We start from the raw sequence: 21,079 nt of genomic DNA on the forward strand, positions 1-21,079 counted from the left end.
CATTGCAACAGACAAGCAAGCAACAGCAACAATGAGCTATGACAGAGAGAGACAGGGTGGGGGGTGGGGGGTGAGGGTATATGTATGTGTGTGTGTGTGTGTGTGTGTGTGTGTGTGTGTGTGTGTGTGTGTGTGTGTGTGTGTGTGTGTGTGTGTGTGTGTGTGTGTGTTTGTGCGTGAGTGTCATGTGTATTTGTGCATTTGAGTGTATGATGTATGTGAGTTGATGCCTGCTTCAAGGACTTTGTGCGTTCAATGTGAGAGGGTGGTTAAGCATGTACATTTGTATGTGTTTGTATGTGTATGTGTGTTTGTGTGTGTGTGTGGGTGGCTGAGTTTGACTCGGCTATATGTTTGTGTGTATGTTCCCACATACGGAGTGTATGGGGAGGGGCCGGGGGGCGAGGCAGGGTGGGTGGGTGGGAGGGAAACGGTTGTTTTTACTTATGAGGATCTGTGATAAAATTGAGAACTCAACAAAGACGGAGGGCTTGGTGGCAGAGGAGGTCTCTGTGTCTCCTGTGTGTTCATGTGTGTGTGCGTGTAGATGTGTGTGTGTGTGTGACTGTGCCTTGGCGTGTGCGGCTGTAAAGCTGTCACACACATCAGAGCTGCCATCGCTGTATGCGTTTGCTACTATTATTAACCACTATGTACGCACACCAATATGTTCCTGAGAGCCCTCCCTGGCGCACTGCATATGGCACACAAACCCAAACAGACACACACACACACGCATACACGCACACACACACAGCCACTCGCTTTCCCTACAAATAAAAACATTTGACTTGCCAGATTTGAGAGTTGTCACAGCCCCGCCCACATCAGGTATCTGAATGTGAGTGACAGTCGAGGGGCTGCAGAGACTCTGATCTCGTACAGGACCAATGGGGGGTGATGTGTTTCTATGTGTGTATCATGTGTCACAGAAAAAGCAGACACGCTTATATATACATATATAAATATATATACATTCTAAGCACATACTGTATATACATATCAGCAGGGATACACGGCCTGTAGACAGTTTGAATCTACTGAGACTGAACAGCTGATCCATGTGACACAAATACTGGGGGGGAAAAAAATGATAGAAAATAGTCATTAAAATTAATCACAGCCTGAGGTGGCATCTTTAAAAGACTTATTATCTTATCCAAAAGCTTCATATGATCACTTCAAGATTACATAAAAACACATCGAAGAACTTCGTGTGAAAATCGTCATGCCAAAGAATTCAATTTCATATATATTTGACAAAAACTGGTCTTTTACGGTAGTGGGATGGAGCCCTGTCACTTAGAAACTGAAACTAATTTTAGCAGGCAGTAAATGTGTCAAAAGGTCATTTAAGCTATTTTAGGAAAAAACTAAATTTTCTTACTAAGTGCTACCTCCCCCTGCAGATAGCTTCAGTTTTAGAGACTATCAGTCCTGCCTCAGTCCTAACAACACAACACAAAAAAGTCAAACAGAGTTAAATCTAGTACAGAAGTGAAAAATGGTGTTTTATTAGTAGCATGTCTTTCTGGGATCTCCATTACTCCGGCTAATCCGCAGACTTCACTGTCAAAAGTTTTCATTGGGTCCATTTCTCTGGCAGAAAGTGGTTCCATATACAAACCAGACCACAGAGACTAATATCTCAAAGTATACAGTATATTTAAAAAAAAAAAAAAATAGATACCTCAAAATCTGGGCAAATAAAAACCAAATCTACCCACATGACTATATACCACTTGAGGTAAGTGAGCCTATGTGTTTTCTTTTTTTTTTGGTAATTTGAATGAATCAACCCTTTATACTGAGCTCCATAGTGTTACTGTTCCAACACCTCTTTCCGTTCAAACTAAATAATATAGACCTTGTGTGTGGTGTGCGTGTGTGTGTGTGTGTGTGTGTGTGTGTGTGTGTGTGTGTGTGGTGTGTGCGTGATATGAAACTCACAATCTTTCTTTCCCTCAGTTGTCAGTGTGTTTTCTATTCCCCCACATAATACCTGTGTTACTGCTAACTGTTTCTGCCGCTCTCTCTCTCTCCCCATGACTGGGCCCTATACCATGGGGATATCTAAACAGGAATGGCACAATGGGGGTGTTCTTCCCCAGTTTCTTACAGTACTGTAAGGACCCCACTACCTCCACCACACACGCACACACACATACACACACACACGTACTCCCCCTGCTTGCCATTTTCCCAAGACAAAAGAAAAAGAGGCAGCTAATATATTTGCAGCTTTGTGAGGAGGGATGGGGGGGATGGAGGGAGGGTGAGGAAGGAATCTGCTGCTAGGTTGGGCTTGGCAGACACTGGTGTATGTGTGAGTGTACTGTATGTGTGTGTGTGTGTGTGTGTGTGTGTGTGCTGTTTATCGTGAGTGGAGACAGGGGTATCACTCAGTGAGACAGAATGCTCCTGGTTCCCCCAGCGGACGATCCTGCTATCAGTGCACCACAACACTACAACAGCACACAGCAGCTCTGTGCAGCTTTGCACCATGCCCCAGCAGAATAGCATGATACGGCAAGGGAGAGCAACAAACTTCGCAGCAGCAGCAGCACAGGGGGCGACACTCTTGGTTTTCTACTCTTAAAAAAAAAAGAAATAGGGCCTAAACTTCACTTTTATTCCCGGTTCTTTTTAGAAGTAATTGTATCAGGTTAAGCTATATATGGCTGAGGCGTATACTGTATACGGCAGGCACTGGGGGGATCTGACACGTGATGGATCATACTGTGTGGGCTCAGCTTGACTGTTTCTAACACACATACACACGCACCTCCCCTCTTGGCCGTTCACCATCACTATAAAGGGAAAAAACAGCTTTTAAGATCATAGGAAAAAAATAACAAAGAAGGACAAAATGATGGTGACCAGTTAAAAAAAAAAGTGACCTTTATAAACGGATAAACTGGTTTTTAATTTTGGGTGTAAACTTCATATGAGCAATATATTCATTTTCCCATGTGCTTGTAAACGTAGAGGCGACAGATCGAAGAGTCTGGTGAGAAAATGTGGATGAAAAGAAAGGAGGGATGGGACGAGGATGGAGGAAAAAGGGCAAAATGCTAAAGATAGCAGAAAATAAACACAGGGAAATTAGAAGAGGGAAATACATAGAGGTATAGATGGACAGAGACTGGAAAGAGTGAATGTCACAGTGAAGGGGAGGGAGGGTGGAGAAGAAATTCAATGTATACAGAACAGCAGAAGGATGGAGGAAAGAAGGGAGGGAGGGAGGGAGAGAGAAAGCCCAGTTCATGCCCCTTCCCCATGCAGTGAGGACTCCTCCCTGGGGGGACTCAGACTTTAAGCCCCTGCCCTGCTTTATATTCCCCTGGCTACTGCAGCCAGATCAATCTAGCCAGCTACCCCAGTGTAACTCAACCTAGTTCAGTGCAGCCGGGCCCCCAGAGCCCTCTCTACACAGGATGTAGTTTTAGGAGGAATGGAGGCTGGTGTCGGGCAAATTTGTAAATGTACCACTGGTATACCAATATTAGAAGCAGACTTTTGAAAAAGGATTATATCAGTGTTTTTTTTGCATGTGTTAGCCAATTACTACAATTCACATGTACTTTACATTACTGTCAGCTGTTCTCAAAGCGCGCTGTACTGTTTTATATTTCGCTCTATAATCCATCACAATGTACATCATGTCTGCTTTTATATTTTTTGGTCAAAGTTAATTTATTATTTCCTGGTAATGCAATTATGAGTGCAGACGTATTTGAAAAGCCAGCGCTGCATTACCACACAGATTTAACATCATTCAGAATAATGGGGACAAGATGTGCACTGCAATGAATTACAGCAACTCAGGTCGCTGTAAGTAGATTTTTTTTAATGCATTTATATATATACTATATATATATACACACACACCGGATGGAAATGAATGGAAATCAATTAAGGCTGGAAAGGTAGTAAAATGCATTCAGCTAAAACCGAACACAACACAGAGTGCCTCACATCTGTGCATCTCCATGACTATTCAACTGTGAATTACAATCAGTTGTGGAGCAAAAGGCCCAAAAAATGTGAAAAAAAGAAAAGTCATCAAAGGACCAGGGCATCAGGTGATTTTGTTCTTTCTAGAGGTGAACAAACCCTTTCCAGAAATGTTAACTTTGAACTCGCTTTCTCTGCGACATCAAATTAAAGACACAACATTTCATGAGTGACATAGAATAAAGACTCAACCGTCATACTTTATCAATAGTTGCATGGTGGCAGTGGTTTTCTGTTGTATATGAGCCTTCAACCATTCAAAATTCCTTTTTTTACTATGATTATAGAAACCATGAAATAAACTGTATTTGTTTGGACATTGTGTATTCTTTACTATGAAAGAGAAAGCACCAGAAAAATGACACCATATGGATCCACCTTCACCTACACACACCAGTTAAACGCTAACATAACAGCTGAGTTTAAAGATTGCAGAGATTCATACACCTTGTTACAGAACACATTTGAAACAGTCCAGCTGGTTCCTGTTCACAACTCGTGTTTAAAATTCATTACCTCTTAGTTATATTAAATCATTACCATGATCCAACGTAATGGCAACACCGTGGTGCAGTTTTTATTGCTGTGTACTGGGTGGCTCACTTAAATACCGCACATTAATAATGTCACACTTCCCGGGGCATTTTTTCTCCAACTAGACATCTATATGAGAATATTTCCTCCACAGACGCCTCCTCTGTTTGATTCAAAGGTGCGCTTTAAGACTTTGAGGTTCTAGTTAACTGTTTGAAATGTTTAATAACTGCAAAGAAAGCCGGTTTTGTGCGAAAGCTATCTCATCCATATGTGTCAGCCAACAGCGTAAAGGCTTACAGTGGTTAGCAGCAGGCAGGGACCCTGGTTATCCAGCCAGCGCTTCAACGGTATAATGACATAGTCAGCAGGGCTACTAACACATCAGCGCTGGAAACCACAGTGTCTCCACTCACCCTTTCTTCACCTCTTCCTCGCGCACGCTCTTGTGCCCTCTTCATCACCTCCCCTCTTCCTTCGCCTCTCTCTCTCGTTCCCTCCACACACCCCCACCCCATCCTCCGTCCTCTTTCACCTCCCTCCTAAACCCCCTGTCGTCATCTTAGATTCCCCCCTTCCTGCATACCCCACCTTTTCCTCACCCTTACCAACACCCCTCGTCCCCCCACTCGCCCCCCTTTTCCCAATTAGTCTGTCTGTGTGCAGCTACCCAGCCGATCTCTGCCCATCCTGCCGGTGCTGGTTCGCTCACCCAGCCCCTCTGGCGAACATGACAAAGAGAGATCCTCAGTATTCAAACAGACACACTGCTTTCAAATGCCGAATGGCAGGGTCGACCTGGGTGCAGCTTTAAGCAAAATATTCAAATTCTCAGCCTTTCTTTTTTAAGAATTTGCATGGATATGCATTCATTTGCAATGTGTAAAGGCACAAGGACAGCTGAGCCTTGGTTATGAGAGGGGAATAAAATAAATAATGCAGAATAAAAATGTATGATGGTATGAAACCTTGATTGGGTAGACGGCTGGATTAAAACCAAGCTCAAAATGGATAAAAAACACAAAGTCACAGAGAAATGACTCGGATGCATTTTTTTTTTTTGGCACCAAGCAGCTGATGAACTGATGCACTTAAACAGGAAAAAGGGAGTGAGTTGGTGTGTGATCTATAACACAGTGTAAACAGCAAACTTCCTGAGCAACTTCCTGCTTGTTCAGTGACCTCCAAACTGCACCAGATACCGAAAGGTTACTGGATGCGATTCTTGAATGAGCAAGATGGACGGGAAAGAAGGAAGGAGTGTGAAAAAAAAAATACGAGGATGGAGAGAGAGAGAGATTGAGGGAAGGCAGGGAGAAAAACAGGAGGGTGAGATGGAGGAGAGATAGAAGATGCTGTGTATATGTGTGTGTGTTTTCCACTGGTGGAGTTTACAATCGTCAAGTTCCGGCTTCACTATCTGCTGAGAGAGTTCACCACTGTTACAGTATAGCAGTCTACCTGCACCTCATCAGTGGCAACTTCAGTCGTCTAAATTTCAAGACAAAAACTTCCTACAACATGTCAAGTTTGCGACAAGAGAAGGAAATACACTGGTCCTTGTTTACATTTCAGCTGCTAATGTAAAAGTGCCCACTGTTACCCTTGAGACTGGTGTTTTTATGTCTGTTCTACGTTGCACCGAGGTCCATGAGGAGGATGGATATTTCAGATGCCTGTTTGTGAAGCGTATTTGTGGAAATGACATCAAACTTAAATCTGAACCTGAGGGAATTTGAATATTTAAGTCTATAATAGAGCGTCTGCAATTAAATAAAAAATAAAAATAAAAACACCATTGATATTGCGAATCCTAAAATAAAAGTAACATTGGTTGTGACATGACGAGCAGTTTTTGTTCCGCTGAGGCAAACAAAGATAAATCATCAATCAGTTTCCATGCTTGTGTCTTTTATATGTTCAACTAACCAATAAATATGGAAAAAAGGCCCAAGAGATTAATCTCCTGTCATGTTATAGACTACAGCATATTAATCCAGTGCCGTAAGTATCAAACAATCTATATCTGCAACCACTGCATCCAATAATGTTTCCCAGCATACTATATCTTCCTGAACAATAATATTATGTTTCTATCCTCATGAAATAATTGCAGCCACAGTGTGTTGCATAAGTCATATAAGTGAAAACCCGCTGGACCATTAAAAGGCATGCACATCACAGTAAACCACATTTTGACAATGCAAATTCATTTTCAGAGAGTATGGCAGCTCATGCACTACATGTCACACTTGCTCTGCTGTTGATAGGAAATTTACAGAGTGGATTTACTCCCTGAAGTCGATGTGTCCGTGTCCGGGCAGGTGACCCTAACCTCTGAGCTTCTTCTTCTACAGTGGGGATCAAGATCCTGAATTCATTTTATAATTCATTAACACCAGAGTGATGCCTGCATAGATGACTATAATGTGTCAACTAGGACCATAAGGGTGAACATTTAAAGGGGAACTATGTAAGTCCGGTTGCTTTTCCACTGTTTTGCTAACCCTCCTCCCGGTCATGTGCATTTGTTTACAACAAAGCCGGCGAGAAATCAATCAATAGAGCGGCAGATAATGTTATATATCATAAACGATGTTATGATGTGTATATTTGTATAGTTTAAACTGTCATAAACAAGAGACTACGGGTTACGGGGTGCGTTTGTGTCGCGGTGTGCAGAGACGAGAGCAGGGACACCGGAGCAGCGGCCCCGATCTTGCAAGGTTGGTTTTCAACCTAGAGACGCAATATGTGACACACACGTGGAAGGCAGAGAGCCTCCATTCTCCATTGTAACAATTAAGCCATTTATTAAACCATCACAATTACTCCAAAGTGGTTTAATTAAGGTAAAAATGTAGCATACTATAGTTAAGCTACAAATCCTGCATAGTTCCTCTTATCGTGCGATCACAACAGCAGTAGGGAGGGAATCTTTAACCTTCATACCCTACATTTTACATATACTACCTTGCATTTTAAGGGCAGCTCTCTCTATAAAAGTGAAAATATCATGTGAAACACACATGCAGTTTTAAAAAATGCAGGGTAAGAGAGAGAACAAGACAAAAGAAAGGACAGAAAATCAGTGAGAGGGACAAAGACAGTGACAGACAGACAGAAACAGGGGAGAGAAGAGAAGCCAGATTTAGAGATGGGATGAAAAAAAAAACTACAGAATAGTGAGGAGAGAAGCAGAAGAACAATGGGCAGAGGCACAGCCTCCTCTGGCCGCTGCAGACCTCAGACCCTGCAGAGATTCCTTTCATTAGGCTTTAATAGTATGCTGCCGGCTTGCCATTCTGACCTGCGCTCTGTGCCGGTAATAAGAACGGCCTTCAGAGCCGGACCAAAGCAACAGAGCTGCTTGAGAGGGGGAAGATGGAGAGGGGGGGTTGGTGGTGGTGGTGGTGGAGTGAGGTGGAGGGGCACATGAGCCGATGAGGTTCACTTTCAAATTGACACGGGGGCGTTACATTTTCACATTCTCGCTCGCTCTGCCCAGACTGATAGGAGAGGGAGACGGGGGGAAAGAGGGAGTTTTGTCTTCCTGGATTTCTTTTTTTTTTTAAACCCCTCAACAAGTTTCTGTTCCCAGTGACCCCCTCTGATGCAGGGTGTCTCTGGTGAGGGAGGTTATTTTAGTTAACAACAGCCCCCTGTTACCAGAGCCTCTCTGCACGTGTAGAAGGTGGTTGATTGATCTTCTGGCCTCCTCAAGCATATGACAACACCTGACAGGTATATGTGTTCTTATATTCATATCTGTATGTGCCACCTCTACAGCTACAAAAAAACAAAAAAAACACTGTATGCTGGAAATAGTTGTCATTTTCAAATATGTACTCCAGGATCCTTAAGGACTTCACAGACGCCTAAACCAAGGACAAAATGAAGGCCGCAGCTTTGGTCTCCTGTGATCCACTTAACAGCACAGGTTTCCACTGGCTTCAACACCTTGTGTCTGTCCTCTTGATAGGAAATGTCACAGTGAAATTAACTGCCCAGAATCCACTGCATTTACCAGCAGTGTTGACTTTACCTAAGTTTAACAGCAGGGGGTTAAAATGCTCCAGTTCTTTTTTGCTTCTTCCCCTTTAACGCACATGTAGGATGATAATAATTTGTGTAATCCTCCGATGTCCCTCTCCTATCAGCTGTTAATGAGTCGCTTCCAACATTACATAGCACGACTCGAGGGTAGTATACATGCCATCCAGTGTATTGCACTCCCTTTTTTCCACATTCATTGGATGTATTTATGTTATGGGGTGAGGGGGCATATTGCATGGAGAATAAGTATGTGGCGTCAACAATAACAGTGTGCATTATTCCAGTGCTAATACCCTGTCCTGCTGATGTCCTTTCTACATATCACAGATGGGCTCAGACAGGGGAGAGCGGCAGTATTATGCCTCTGCCGAGATCTTCCACTGAATATATTACCATGTGATAGGGGGAGATGTCTCACTCCCTAACACACACACGCACACACACACACACAACATACACACACACACACACAACACACTTGTAGTGTTGGGCCAAGAGAGCTGCATATGCCCCAAACATACAAGCATGGGCTTCATTAATGAAGTGCCAGGAGGAGAGGGAGAGAGAGAGAGGGAGAGAGAGAGAGAGAGAGCGCATGCACACGTGTGTATGTGTGTGTGTGTGTGTGTGTGTGTGTGTGTGTGTGTGTGTGTGTGTGTGTTTGCGAAGCAGCCGGGGGGGATTTCCTTCTTTAAGCTTTCAGCTCCCACTGGGCTTAGCTCGACTGTATGAACCCTGATGTGGGCCTGCCTCTAACACATGGCGTCACACACTCACACACACGCACACACACACACACACACACACACACACACACACAAAGAATGTATACATTGAAGCTCAGCAGGGGAGCAGCAGTGCAACACCGGCTCCTAAACATTTGGCAGTGGACATCTCATTGACAGATGTACATGGAGTCTAGCAGAGAGAGGGTTAGGTCATCGCTGCTCCCTCCTCTGCCTCTCCCTCTCTCTCCTTTTTACACAACACCCTATTTGTTCTGCCCTTGCTTCTCTCTCTGTCTGTTTGCTGGTGGCTGCCGGTTGTGCCATGCATGAGGAAGGGGAGGGGGGTGTAACTGAGGAAAAATGCATGCAAATTGAGCCACATCGTTATATGTGTGATAACTCTGTTGGCAACAGCGGTATGTGGTTTGGGTGAGTCTGGCATCTGATACAGTAAATATGAGCTCCGATGGTTTGACAGGGACAACCTGTTTCCAAGTGGTGATGCGCTCTTTCTTCCTCGGTGACTGACGCCATAATACCGAGCAAGTTTTTGGCAGCGTTCGCAAATGTAATATACATAAATTTGGGAGCATATGCGCTGCGGTGTTACACACTAGTCCACGCTGCATATGTTCAACCCACCGAGGGGGGCTCTGACAAATGGATGTTAAATTCAAGTTTCCACTACGAAACACAACAAGGTGGAACAACGTTTAACCACATGACTAACAATCTCCCTGTTCCCTATTCTAAACTCTCTGTTCCCTTCCTGCGGCCATGTGTCCAAAGACTGTTTCAAACAGGCCACAACAACAGTAGCTACATGGGAGCGTTTTTAAAATCTCTGATAAACAGAGCAGCGCTTTGGTTGAAGCTGGAGTTTAACTTTGCGAGAGCTTGATATCTCTTCCCCTGTAGAGTTGTCTTCATCTATTGTTTCTTTAGCTGCATGGAGACCAGTGTTCCAGTCCTGAAATGTGGAAAACTTGACTCTTTGACTCGGCACCTGTTAACCATCTTACAGCGCTGCCTTTCAATTGTCAAGATTAGCTACAAGAGCGAAAGGCTCGATCTCTATTTTAAAAAGAACCTCAAGTAATATTGCATCTTAGGGCTGGGCGATTATGGCAAAAATCATAATCATGATCATTTTGCTCAATACTGAAATCACAATTCAAGGAAATGAGCACAGTTTCCTTCTTTTTTTAAAAATTGCCAGTTCATTTGGCTTGGGCGGAAAGCAGAAGCGCTGTGCCAGAGTCTTGTCTATGTTTCTGCTCCTTGTGTTCCCACACTAGAGAACCTGTTCCTCCTTTATTGTCGACTAAACTCTCTTGGCCATCTTCACTCACGTTGATTTTTAAATACCGGTCACCACACACGAGTGGCCACGTTCACAGTATTGACTGAGTGAGTGCAACACAGGCTTCGAGGGCGGAATCATGCATGCACGTGTCCTTCAGAATAAAATCCCAATAGTCTTGGAAAATGACAAAATAATCAGTTTTTTTTCGATTATATAAGTTTAGAGATTGTTTGGTTTCGATTTAATTGCACAACCCTAATATATCTGACGGTCCACTCCACTCCACTGACCAGGTGGAAACCAGCTCAAACTCACTCTGAATTCACCGGATTTTGCTTTCAAAACAATTCCTCTTTGGAGCAAAAATGCCACAGGAGCCAACAGTGCAGTTGGTTTATATGATGAGTGACTTGTAGGATGGGTACATCTGTAGCCGAATCCACTACTGTCCACCTGCAGCTTGGGAGAGACAAGCAGCCAAAAGGCTCTTTACTCCGCTGCCAAAACACACCATCGCTTTTTCTTTTTTCGCTAGTCACTGGGCGATGCTGGAGAGATGTGAGCAACGGGGCGTAAAAACACTTCCCCTGCTCTCTCGTCTTCCACCACCCTCCTCTCTCCCAGGAAGCGAGCCCAGAGGTCAGCGCAATCAAGACCCATGAGCAACAAAGGGCCCTAGTTAGGCGTCCAGCTCAGTGCCCGAGCAAAAGGCCAGCTTAGCGGGGCAAGACTGTCCATTAGGCAAGACCCTGGAACACCCGGGGGATCTGAGGTGAAGAGGGTTAGAAAGAAGAATAAAAACACTATCAACCCAGACACACACACACACGTACTCTCAAAGACATACACAGATCATATGAGGCCTTGTTTGACACCGCTGTCACGGTGCAGTGAAGGGGAAAGACGAGAACCTGTGACACACGAGACATCACACACATAGATGTACGCAAATACACACACACACACACACACACACACACACACACAGATATGTAGGCCTGTACTTCTCTACACAACCCAAAAAAAAGAAAAGGAATGATTTTCCATCTTTTTCATCCTTCTGTTTCCAACACTTTGTGCTGTTACAGCTTCATATAACTGGCTGCAGCAGCATCCAAAGAGCAAACAAAACACACAGCTCACCACACAACATCACTACTTTTCTGTCTCTTATCTTTTTGGAGGACAGGTGGGTGGCTTTGTCCTTGTATTATAAAAAAAAAAAAGAAAAGCCTGTGTATGCTCCATCAGATTTGCTGTATTTTTCCGTCCAGGACACACACACACACCCCCTTCCCAGCTATCAATCCTCACCTACCTCTGCAAACCACACTCAAGTCTGTGTTAACTTTACATTATGTTGTTAATTAGTATTTGTCACTGAGGATACCTACAACACCTACAACTGTTTATTCACTTACTCACATCTGAGTTTGTCAATTTGTCAGAAACTGCGAAAACATCCTGAGTAAGGATGACATGACATTTTTCATACCGTCGGGGGATTTTATGTTGAGTTTGTAAACCTTGAGGCCACAGGAAGGATAGACTCTTTTTATATAAGAACATACTACATTTTTTGGATTTCTGCAGAAATAATTGCATTCCTACAACTTTAACTGCTAGACTTACTGATCCTGTCTGTCAACTTTTCACTGCACTTTTTTTTCTCACCTCTCACCTTCCCTTCATCTTTCTACCTCCACATCCCAGCAATATCAATATCACCACTTCTTCGCCTCCTTCACCACCTTAACTGTCACCCATTTTGTCATACATCTCTTTTCCAACCCCCAACACTTTCCCATTCCTCTCTTTGTGTCCTCTTGGGTCTAACTTTTTATACATTGCTCCCTATACAAGGTTTCAAGTGGAGCCACATATCATTGTCTTCAAGTTAGCATCTTTGGCCCCTTGCTACTCTCACCCACCATCTCCTCCCTTCCTCCGGGTCAACACCCAGCTCCCTCAGGGCTGAAGCCACCAATCATGTCCACTGGCTGCATCCCTCTGACCACTTACTCCCTCACTCATCCACCCGACCTCTCCTCCGACGAGCCTCCCTCCCTGCCTCCACCACCCAGGGCCATGCAGTCCACAGAGCTGTGGCCACCAATCACAGCGTGTCAGGCGGGCTCTCCTGATGGAGCGCGGTGTCAGAGCAGCACTCAGAGTTGCCGAGGTTGAAGCCTCGAGAGACCATCGCCTCTCTTCTTTTTCTCTCTTTCTCTCTTTGTCTGTCCCTCCTTCACTTTCTGTCTGACTGATGACACACTGAGCTTTTGGGCATGGATGTATTACACAGGACGATCTGAACAGGAAGTAAGTTTAGTTCAGCCTGAAGACATGGCAATTTAAAAAAAATTTTTAAAGAGGAACTATGCAAGATTTGCACCTTAATTAAACAGCTTAGGAGTAATTGTGATGGTTACATGACTTGTTACGGGGAGAATGGAGGCTCTCTGCCGTCCACCTAGCATCTCCGGTGTCCCAGATCTCGTCTCGTGAGAAACATGGACTGCTTAACAGCACTAGGACACAAACACGCTCAGTAGACGTCGCTCCACGGATTGTCTTCTCGCTGGCAAACGTTATATATCATATAATATGTTACAATGTGTATATTTGTGTACTATCTGGCCAACAAGAGATTACGGGTCATGAGATCTGGGACACCTGGTCGGAGACGCTGATCTTGCAAGGTTGGTTTTCGACCAAGAGACGCTGGTGGAAGGTAGAGAGCCTCCATTCTCCCTGTTACAAGTCATTTAACCATCACAATTACTACGAAGCTGATGAATGAATGAATAATCTAAACTTAATAAAATCTTGCATAGTTCCCCTTTAACAGTGGTTTAAACTAAACAAGCAAGAAGACATGACAGGACACTGACTGCAGCTAGTGAAGTTTGATGCAAGCAAAAAAAAAATTTCCATTAAAAGCACCAGCTGGAAAACCTAAGATATTGGTGTAAGAAGAAATCAAACAGCAAGACCTCCATATTTTTCACTAAACTGTAATAAAGCAAGGTTATTTCTCCTTTCAAGAGCATTAGTTTGAAATACCATGTAGCATTAAGACGTGCTGAGTCTTCACTATGGTGTGGGAGTTGGTTTCTTTCACTGGGGACACTCGTACTTTGCCGTAGTGACTGGCTCTTTTCACCAATGTCCAAATGCAACAAGCTAATCAAAACAACATTCAAGGCTATACGCACAGAGTATAGTGAGAAAACTGCTCCCATACAGTCGTGGAGTGCATTTAATATGACAAATTAATTATACATAGCAATGCATGTGTATTAAAAAATAGATGCTTCCTTTAAGGATGGAATCATGTCTGTGGCCTTGGAATAAATTAAAGACAACATGCCGCCATGTGGTCAACTAAATGCAGTATGCAGCAGGAATATCAAAGGTTCCCCATTAAAATGTGTAGAGTGGCCATAGAGGGTTAACATCAACTTGAGTTAGCTGAAAGAAGACCTTACTGTATTCATAATTGAATACTTTCTTTATTTCTCCCTGGATATTATGCTGCATCCAAACTGGATAACAACAAAAAGAGAAAAATGCAGCTTGTGTAATTTGCTATTTCCTGCAACAGTTTTCTTTTTCTTTTTTTTTTTAATTTTGGGCAGGAACAAGAAGGTTGATGAACTGGCAGGGAGTAAGAGATACAAGAGGGACAGAAGGGATTAAGGATTCTGCAAAAATAGAAAAATGGCATGGAAACTGGCGAGTAGGGAGAATATTAACAGGAGCGCTAGGAGGTTGGACCAGAATGACGCATAACTATGATATGCCAAGAAAGCAAACACAACGTTATCTCTCTCTGTGTGTATGCATGCGAGCGCACGTGTGATATGCAGGTATCCTGGGAGAGAGGAGAGCTACTTCTCAACTGTGAGGAAGGAATGTGCAAGCCAGCAAAATGGAGAGAGGGAAGTGAACAAGTGAGAAGTGTAAAAGAGCATGATGAATAACCAGAGGATAAACAGAAAATAAACTACACAAGTGAAGTGTGTGAGCAGAGTACAGACTAATTATGTTCACTTCCTGGGAGAAAGAGTCCTGCTTCATCTATCTCTATGGAGTCTAGATAAGTAACAGGATCTTCTTAGATACTCTTTATCAGGAACACAATACTAATACTAACACATAATACTAATGAAATTAATTTAACTCTTAACGTGACACTTAAACATCCACGTTGCTGACACCAGTTGCTCTTGTGATATCACATTATTATTAGCCAGTAGAAGAATTTAGATTGTGGCCATAATATTATAATTACCAACATAATTGGTAAAGGACCAAACTGTGTCTAATGATATCTTATAGACTGTAACTTATTTTTGCTCATTGAGTTGACACCAGTATAATATGCTCATGTATAAAAACCAGTATTACTCCTATATAACCTTACCTGTCGGCATTTCACTATTTTTTATGGATTATCTGCAACAATCAGCACTGAATACAAAGAATCTGTGAGCTGAAAATCCTGTCATATCTGTTAAATGACTGACAGGTTACCAGACTCCCAAAGACATACAACTCAGCAGAGGGAGATCATGTTATTATAAGTAGAAAGTGTACAACATGCAGTGAAGGTGAGACCTACTATACAGAACACATGGGTATGGTCCATTGGACTGTTAAACCCTTTTAATAGCCCACAGATGTGGGCTGACATCTGGGGCTACACATACTATACTGAGAATGACATGGCAAATATCAGCAAAGCTCAAAACTAACTACAAAACACAAAGTATATGAAAATAAAAACATAAAGAAATAATGTTTTTATTGCTGGAGGCGATAAACATTTTTTGTGTGTGTTGGACCGAGAGGTGCAGCAGCTTCCTAGAGCGATGTGGACTAACTTAACATTTTTAAATACTGCAGAGTTGCTCACAGTCTCTATAAGTTTTGAAATGGTTTTATGTTTGTGGAACTTGCTGAGTGTTTATCATATTATCCTCTGTTCTCTACAGAGAAGTGGGCCCTATACACACCACACTGTGGTTAGCTAGAATTAACTGGCAGAATCATTTTCTGTTTGTGCGTGCATGTGTGTGCGTGTGCGTGTGTGTGTGTATGTGTGTGTGTGTGTGTGTCTACTGTGTTTTTCCACAACTTTGGGATGAGATCTGAGAGGAAACGGACACATTTCCATCTGTCTGCTCCATTTGCAAAAAAAAAAAAAAAAAAAAAGGGGAAAAAAAAACCTTCTTGCGATTCAAATATATGCTTTAGCCACCTCTCTCTTCCCCTCCCTCTCCTCCATCTCTCCCTCTCTATCCAAGTGGCATCTGCAGATGACCAGGGCATCAAGAGTCTCTGGGGCTGAGAGGGAGGAATATGGGGAGCAGGAGGGGAAACAGAAAAAGAGAGAGGAGAGAGAGAGAGAGAGAGAGAGAGAGAGAGAGAGAAAGAAAAGAGGGAGCAAGCGCCTCTCACTTCATATTTCCCCAGCACCACCCCGGCGTGCCAGCCAGCCTGCAGTCTGTTCTCCTTTGAGCTTTCTATTCTACCACAGAACAGAAAAAAAATCAATTCATATTTCCATAATCCACACTCCTGTCTGTCTTCATGTCTTCGCCTCTCCCCCCTCCTTCCATCCCACTCCCTCTCTCTCTCTCTCTTTCTGTCTCCTTCTCTCTCCCCCTTTCTCCCCTGGGGTAGACTAACCCCTCCACCCTGATCCTACGGCCTACAAATGTCATTACGCTGAGCAACAATAACGGCCTAAACAAAAGGAGGCCTTGCTCTGAGCTCTGAGCCCTGAGCCCCTCTGCGGAGACTGTTGGCTGCTGCTGCCATATGCTGGCCAAGCTCAGGCCACAGAAAGAGACAGAGACTGTGGCTACAGAGGACTCCAGCCTACAGCCCCACAAAGGAGGAAAGGAGGCCTAATCCTGGTAATGAGGCCCGTGAATACAGCCTTTATGTATACGGGGGAAAGGGCCAATCCCTCTGTACACAGCACGCTAACTAGCCATCTTAAGGGCCATCTTATGCACACAAACGATCTGGTCGACAACAGAATGAAAGAAAAGTGAGGTTGCGGGGGGCTAAGAAGAGGAGACACGCTGCAGAGGAAGGATGAGGCCTGGCCCATGGCTGCACATACACCATGTTTACACCGGCTTTTTTTTTTGACAAAATATATATATCTTTCTTTCTTTTTTTTTAATTCCATCTCCCTTGGATTCATTGCTCTTTTCACTCCTCTTCCTTCACCACTGTTTGCATTGCCTACCTCTGCAAGTCTGTAATTTGTTGCTCACACTCTCGTTCCCTCACTCCCTCCACCGCTTACTCTGATAGCATGCTCTGGTACTTGTGGGGCAGGCAGACATCGCCTGAAGCATCTTTTTACAAGCCCGTTTATTCCTCAAAGTGGATCAGAGAGGCAGGAGAGCTGTTTAAACTCACTGGCTTGGTTGCTGTGTTAAGAAATAGTTAGCCTACAAAAATATTGTTGTCATTCTCTTATTTCATTTTTCTCTTTTTTTATTTTAGCTTGTTCATTTTCCTCCCTTCTTTCACTGGTGGGCTGCTACAGTCATCTGTCCAGTGATTTGCTCCAAGTCCTGTTTTGTCCCGTGGCTGCTCTTGGCACAGAAACAATACGCTGCATGTCTTGTTTTTTCCTGTCATATCTAACTGTCAGTGCAAAAATCTCTCTCTCTCCCTCCCTCCCTCTCTTTCTCTCTCTCACACACACTCACACACACACAGCAACATACAGCAAGATTCATAGTGTCCTGACAGGGTGGAGTAGCTAACAGGAAAATGATTCAGTCTAATCTACTTAGAGTGACATGCACAACACTGAAATGAATACTCCTATCATTACAGGCTGTGTGGTTGTTTCTGACCAAGTTGGACCTAGACTGTTGAGCTCTGAAGATGAAGAGATAAAACACAAAACAAAAAAACAAAGACCTCCTGCTGAGACTGTGGATTTATCTACAGGATAAAGAGCCAACCTTTTAAAATATACCACTTCATGACACAGTTGATAAGATTTATGACTGGCTAAGTGGATAATTCAGGTTTATGGCAACAGTAGTTTTGGCAGCCATTGTTTCTATCAGTAGAGATAACCTCAAGATAAGTGCAGAGACTTTGAGGAATTCAAATGAGAAACTGGTTGAGAAACCCTCCAGATTTAATCGCCTTACACCAATTATGATTTCTTCAACTCAAGGCATCAGCTGGTAGAGGACCAATCTGATACCAGAGCTCTCCTTTCACACTGAACGCACTGGAATGATTTTTAGATAAGGTAACATGAGGCCAGGGACTGCGTTGGCACTTAAAAACTCAGTTGGCAGCCGAGCGCGACTGAATGAATGTCACTGATGGCTGAAAAAAACATTGACAGGGAAAGTAAGAAAGAAGTAGAAGTAAAATATTACCCAAACTTTGTATTGTAAAACACTCATTACAGGTTACAAACCTTACGGGCTTTCTGGTTAAACTTTGTCCCACTGTACCGATTATGGTTGTGAACGACTACTGTGGGCAGACTTATAGTTTCACTTTTACCTTTATGTGAAATGGTTTAGATCATCTGAGCTGTGGTAAAACTGTTTGCTTGTTTACAACCTGAGATGATCTGACTGCTTGTGTTTCTCGCCTCTTCAGATTTCAAGACAGCAACATTTCTGTGTTTCCATATCTCAGTTATTTCTTTGGTGAGTTCAGTGTTATTCTAATCGATGGAAATGTAATATACAAGAAATCATCCTAAAAATGTCCTTATCTGATTCTTCAGACCTACAGACAAGTGGGAGACATTAAGGTATTCATTCACCAGCAATGAGCAGAACGTTGTGTGCCAAAAAAGAAGCTGCAAAACAGCTGCAGGTTTTGCTTTCAGACTGAAAATGAACCCCATAATGCTATAAATGTGAAACAAAAGGAGGCAGGCAGGGTAGGACAATGAGAGAGAAAGCAAGAGATACAAACAGAGAGAGAGAGAGCAAGAGAGTGAGAGAGAGAGAGGAAAACAGAGGTGTGCATTCCTGTCACGGTTGCATGATAATTACTGATTCGTCGGTTATTGAAGACCTGCTCACTGCTTTTCATTACCAGCAACAGACGTACAATGAGACAGAGAGGAGGAGGAGAGAGGGAGAGGGAGAGAGAGAGAGAGAGAGAGAGAGAGGAGAGGAAGCACAGATAGGGATGAGGAGGAGAGCGGTGGTGGTGGTGGTGGTGGTGGTGGTGATAGGTGTTGGGGGAGGTTACCACAGGATGGCAGGGTGAGTAAGGGCATTAGGAAAAGGAAGGGATACGGGAGAGGAGGAGGAGAAGGTGGAGGTTGTCTGTAACAGTGAACGAGAGAGAGGAAAAAGAGAGAGAGAGGAAGGGAGTGAGGGAAGTATGAAAAAGCAGTGTGTTCCAACCTGGTCTGTGTGGTCCTGGGGGAAGCTCCACAGCACGGTTGGATCTAGAGGTAATTGACAGACAGCATTAATCAGCTGGTGAGAAACACACCGTCTTCGCTAGCTGCCTCAGAACACATACATATTAATGAGATGGGTGGGGGCAAGGGTGGCTGCTGCGAGTCTGTGCACGCACACACACACACACACATATATATACTCACTTACACACACACACACATAGAGCAGAGCACAGTGAAAGACAAGAGAGAGCGTGTCTAGGCCGTATGCGCTGTAAATATGCAAATCTATATTCTCAGTGTAGATATGATAGCTTATATTATACACCAAATCATGCACGTTTAAGGAAAGTCATACCAGCACGTACTCTGGTTTATTTGCTTAATTACTCCTACATTTATACAAGCCTGGATATTTGTTAGAGAGACACAACCTTAACTGAACATTTATTATGGTGACATGGGATTGTTGTTGTTGTTTGTTGTCTGTTGTTTTCTCCAGTATAAGCAGCGTTAGTGCTGAGAGATTAGCCAAGTATAGAGTAACTGATTTGATCAACATGAAATTACCCACTGATATGTGACTACAACTAGGTTCAAAGATGTTTCTGTAAATGGAAGGGTTTAGTCTGCTAATCTAGGAACTATTACAACGTAATGTTGTTGTTTTTTAGGTTAACTATGTTTTATTCCCTTTCCCATTTTATAGACCATACACTTATTGATTAGTGAAAAAAAGAACCATTTCTGATTAATCCACAGTGAAATAATCATTAGTTGCACTCCTAGACTGGTCATTTTTGTTAGCATATTCTGCTTCAAAACACAGTGCAATCTTAAACACAAATGAACAGACTTTATTCGTTATTTTCTGAAGTGTGAAGATGAGTATTGTTCTTCAAAAGGAGGAGTTGGCAAGCACGGATGAAAAATATACCAAAGTGTATAAAACTGCCATGTCATTCGTCTGACGGTTTGCCAGACTGTTATTGCCTGAGAGCCACTCTTGCGACATGTTCATATCTCCCATAAAGCTATCGCTAATATATCACCCTTAAAAAAAGGAACCCATGTTTTTTTTTCTCAGGCTGGTACAATGTGGTTGAAAGGAGGAAGCAGCCATTCAGCCACTGCCTCAACACAGGGGTCTCTGGTAAACATGGTTTCCACAGCTCCAAGGTCACCCCTGTGACCTCAAGCAGGAGCGGCGAGGGTTTGAAGAGAGGAAGTTCACGCGCGCCAGGTTCAATGTCATGAGCATCCGGCCGACCTACGGGTTCACGAACACACCTGACTTCTGCCTTAAGAAAAGGCAGAAGAGTCAAAGTCAATCTGGAGGCAACAAATCTTCTGATAGCATGGATACGGTTGGACAGCTGTAAACTGTGGCATTGATTTATCGTCATGTTTGAGCATTTTAACAAGAGTTGCATTTGGTTATGATCCTGCTTTAAAGCTTTGGCTCAAAAGAACTTTGATTGTTGACAGTATAAAGCCAGAAGAGAGGACCACTAAAGAGGATATGCAATAATAAACCATAATGCATAGAGGAGCTTGTAGTAGTAGGCTGTCTCAGAGAGGAGGGGGGGTGGGGTGGGGGGGGGTACAATGGACAAACGGATGACAGGACGCAGCAGAATCCATGATGCCTTACATAATCCTGTTGGATAATTTCATGGGCCCCATCTTGAAAAGAGCGGCACAGGCAAAAAAAAAAAAAAAAAGCAGCAGAGCTCAAAGCTCTACACTCCAACTCCTACCACCACCACCACCACCACCATCGCCCCCCCTCCCTTCTCCCTACCCTATGATCTGCCACAGTTAGGGCTATTTTATGCTGATTTACTGGGTGAGAGGATGGGAACTGCTGCTGGAGAATTATACAGGACAGGGGAAAGGGGACAGGAGGTGCGGAAGAGGAGAGGAAAGGGGAGTGGGGGTGGGGGTGGGCTGTTGTTGTGCTCGGTGTTTGGGACTTTTTGGCAGCTCTGCCCACTTTTATGCGGTCACTGG

General features: G+C 43.5%; 1 protein-coding gene across 2 annotated transcripts in view; it reads right to left on the reverse strand.

Moving 5' to 3' along the window:
• The window catches only part of dennd1b (DENN/MADD domain containing 1B), a 105,755-nt gene that overhangs the window by 66,145 nt on the left and 18,531 nt on the right, over positions 1-21,079 (reverse strand). For both annotated transcript variants that reach the window (XM_085774778.1, XM_085774777.1), the window contains exon 3: positions 19,068-19,111. In XM_085774778.1, the coding sequence (XP_085630904.1) occupies positions 19,068-19,111 (44 nt within the window). The remainder of the gene's footprint in view (positions 1-19,067; positions 19,112-21,079) is intronic.

This window comes from Trachurus japonicus, chromosome 4 (assembly GCF_045865225.1).
Source record: "Trachurus japonicus isolate A0001 chromosome 4, Traja_1.0".
In the NCBI taxonomy this organism is placed as follows: domain Eukaryota; kingdom Metazoa; phylum Chordata; class Actinopteri; order Carangiformes; family Carangidae; genus Trachurus; species Trachurus japonicus.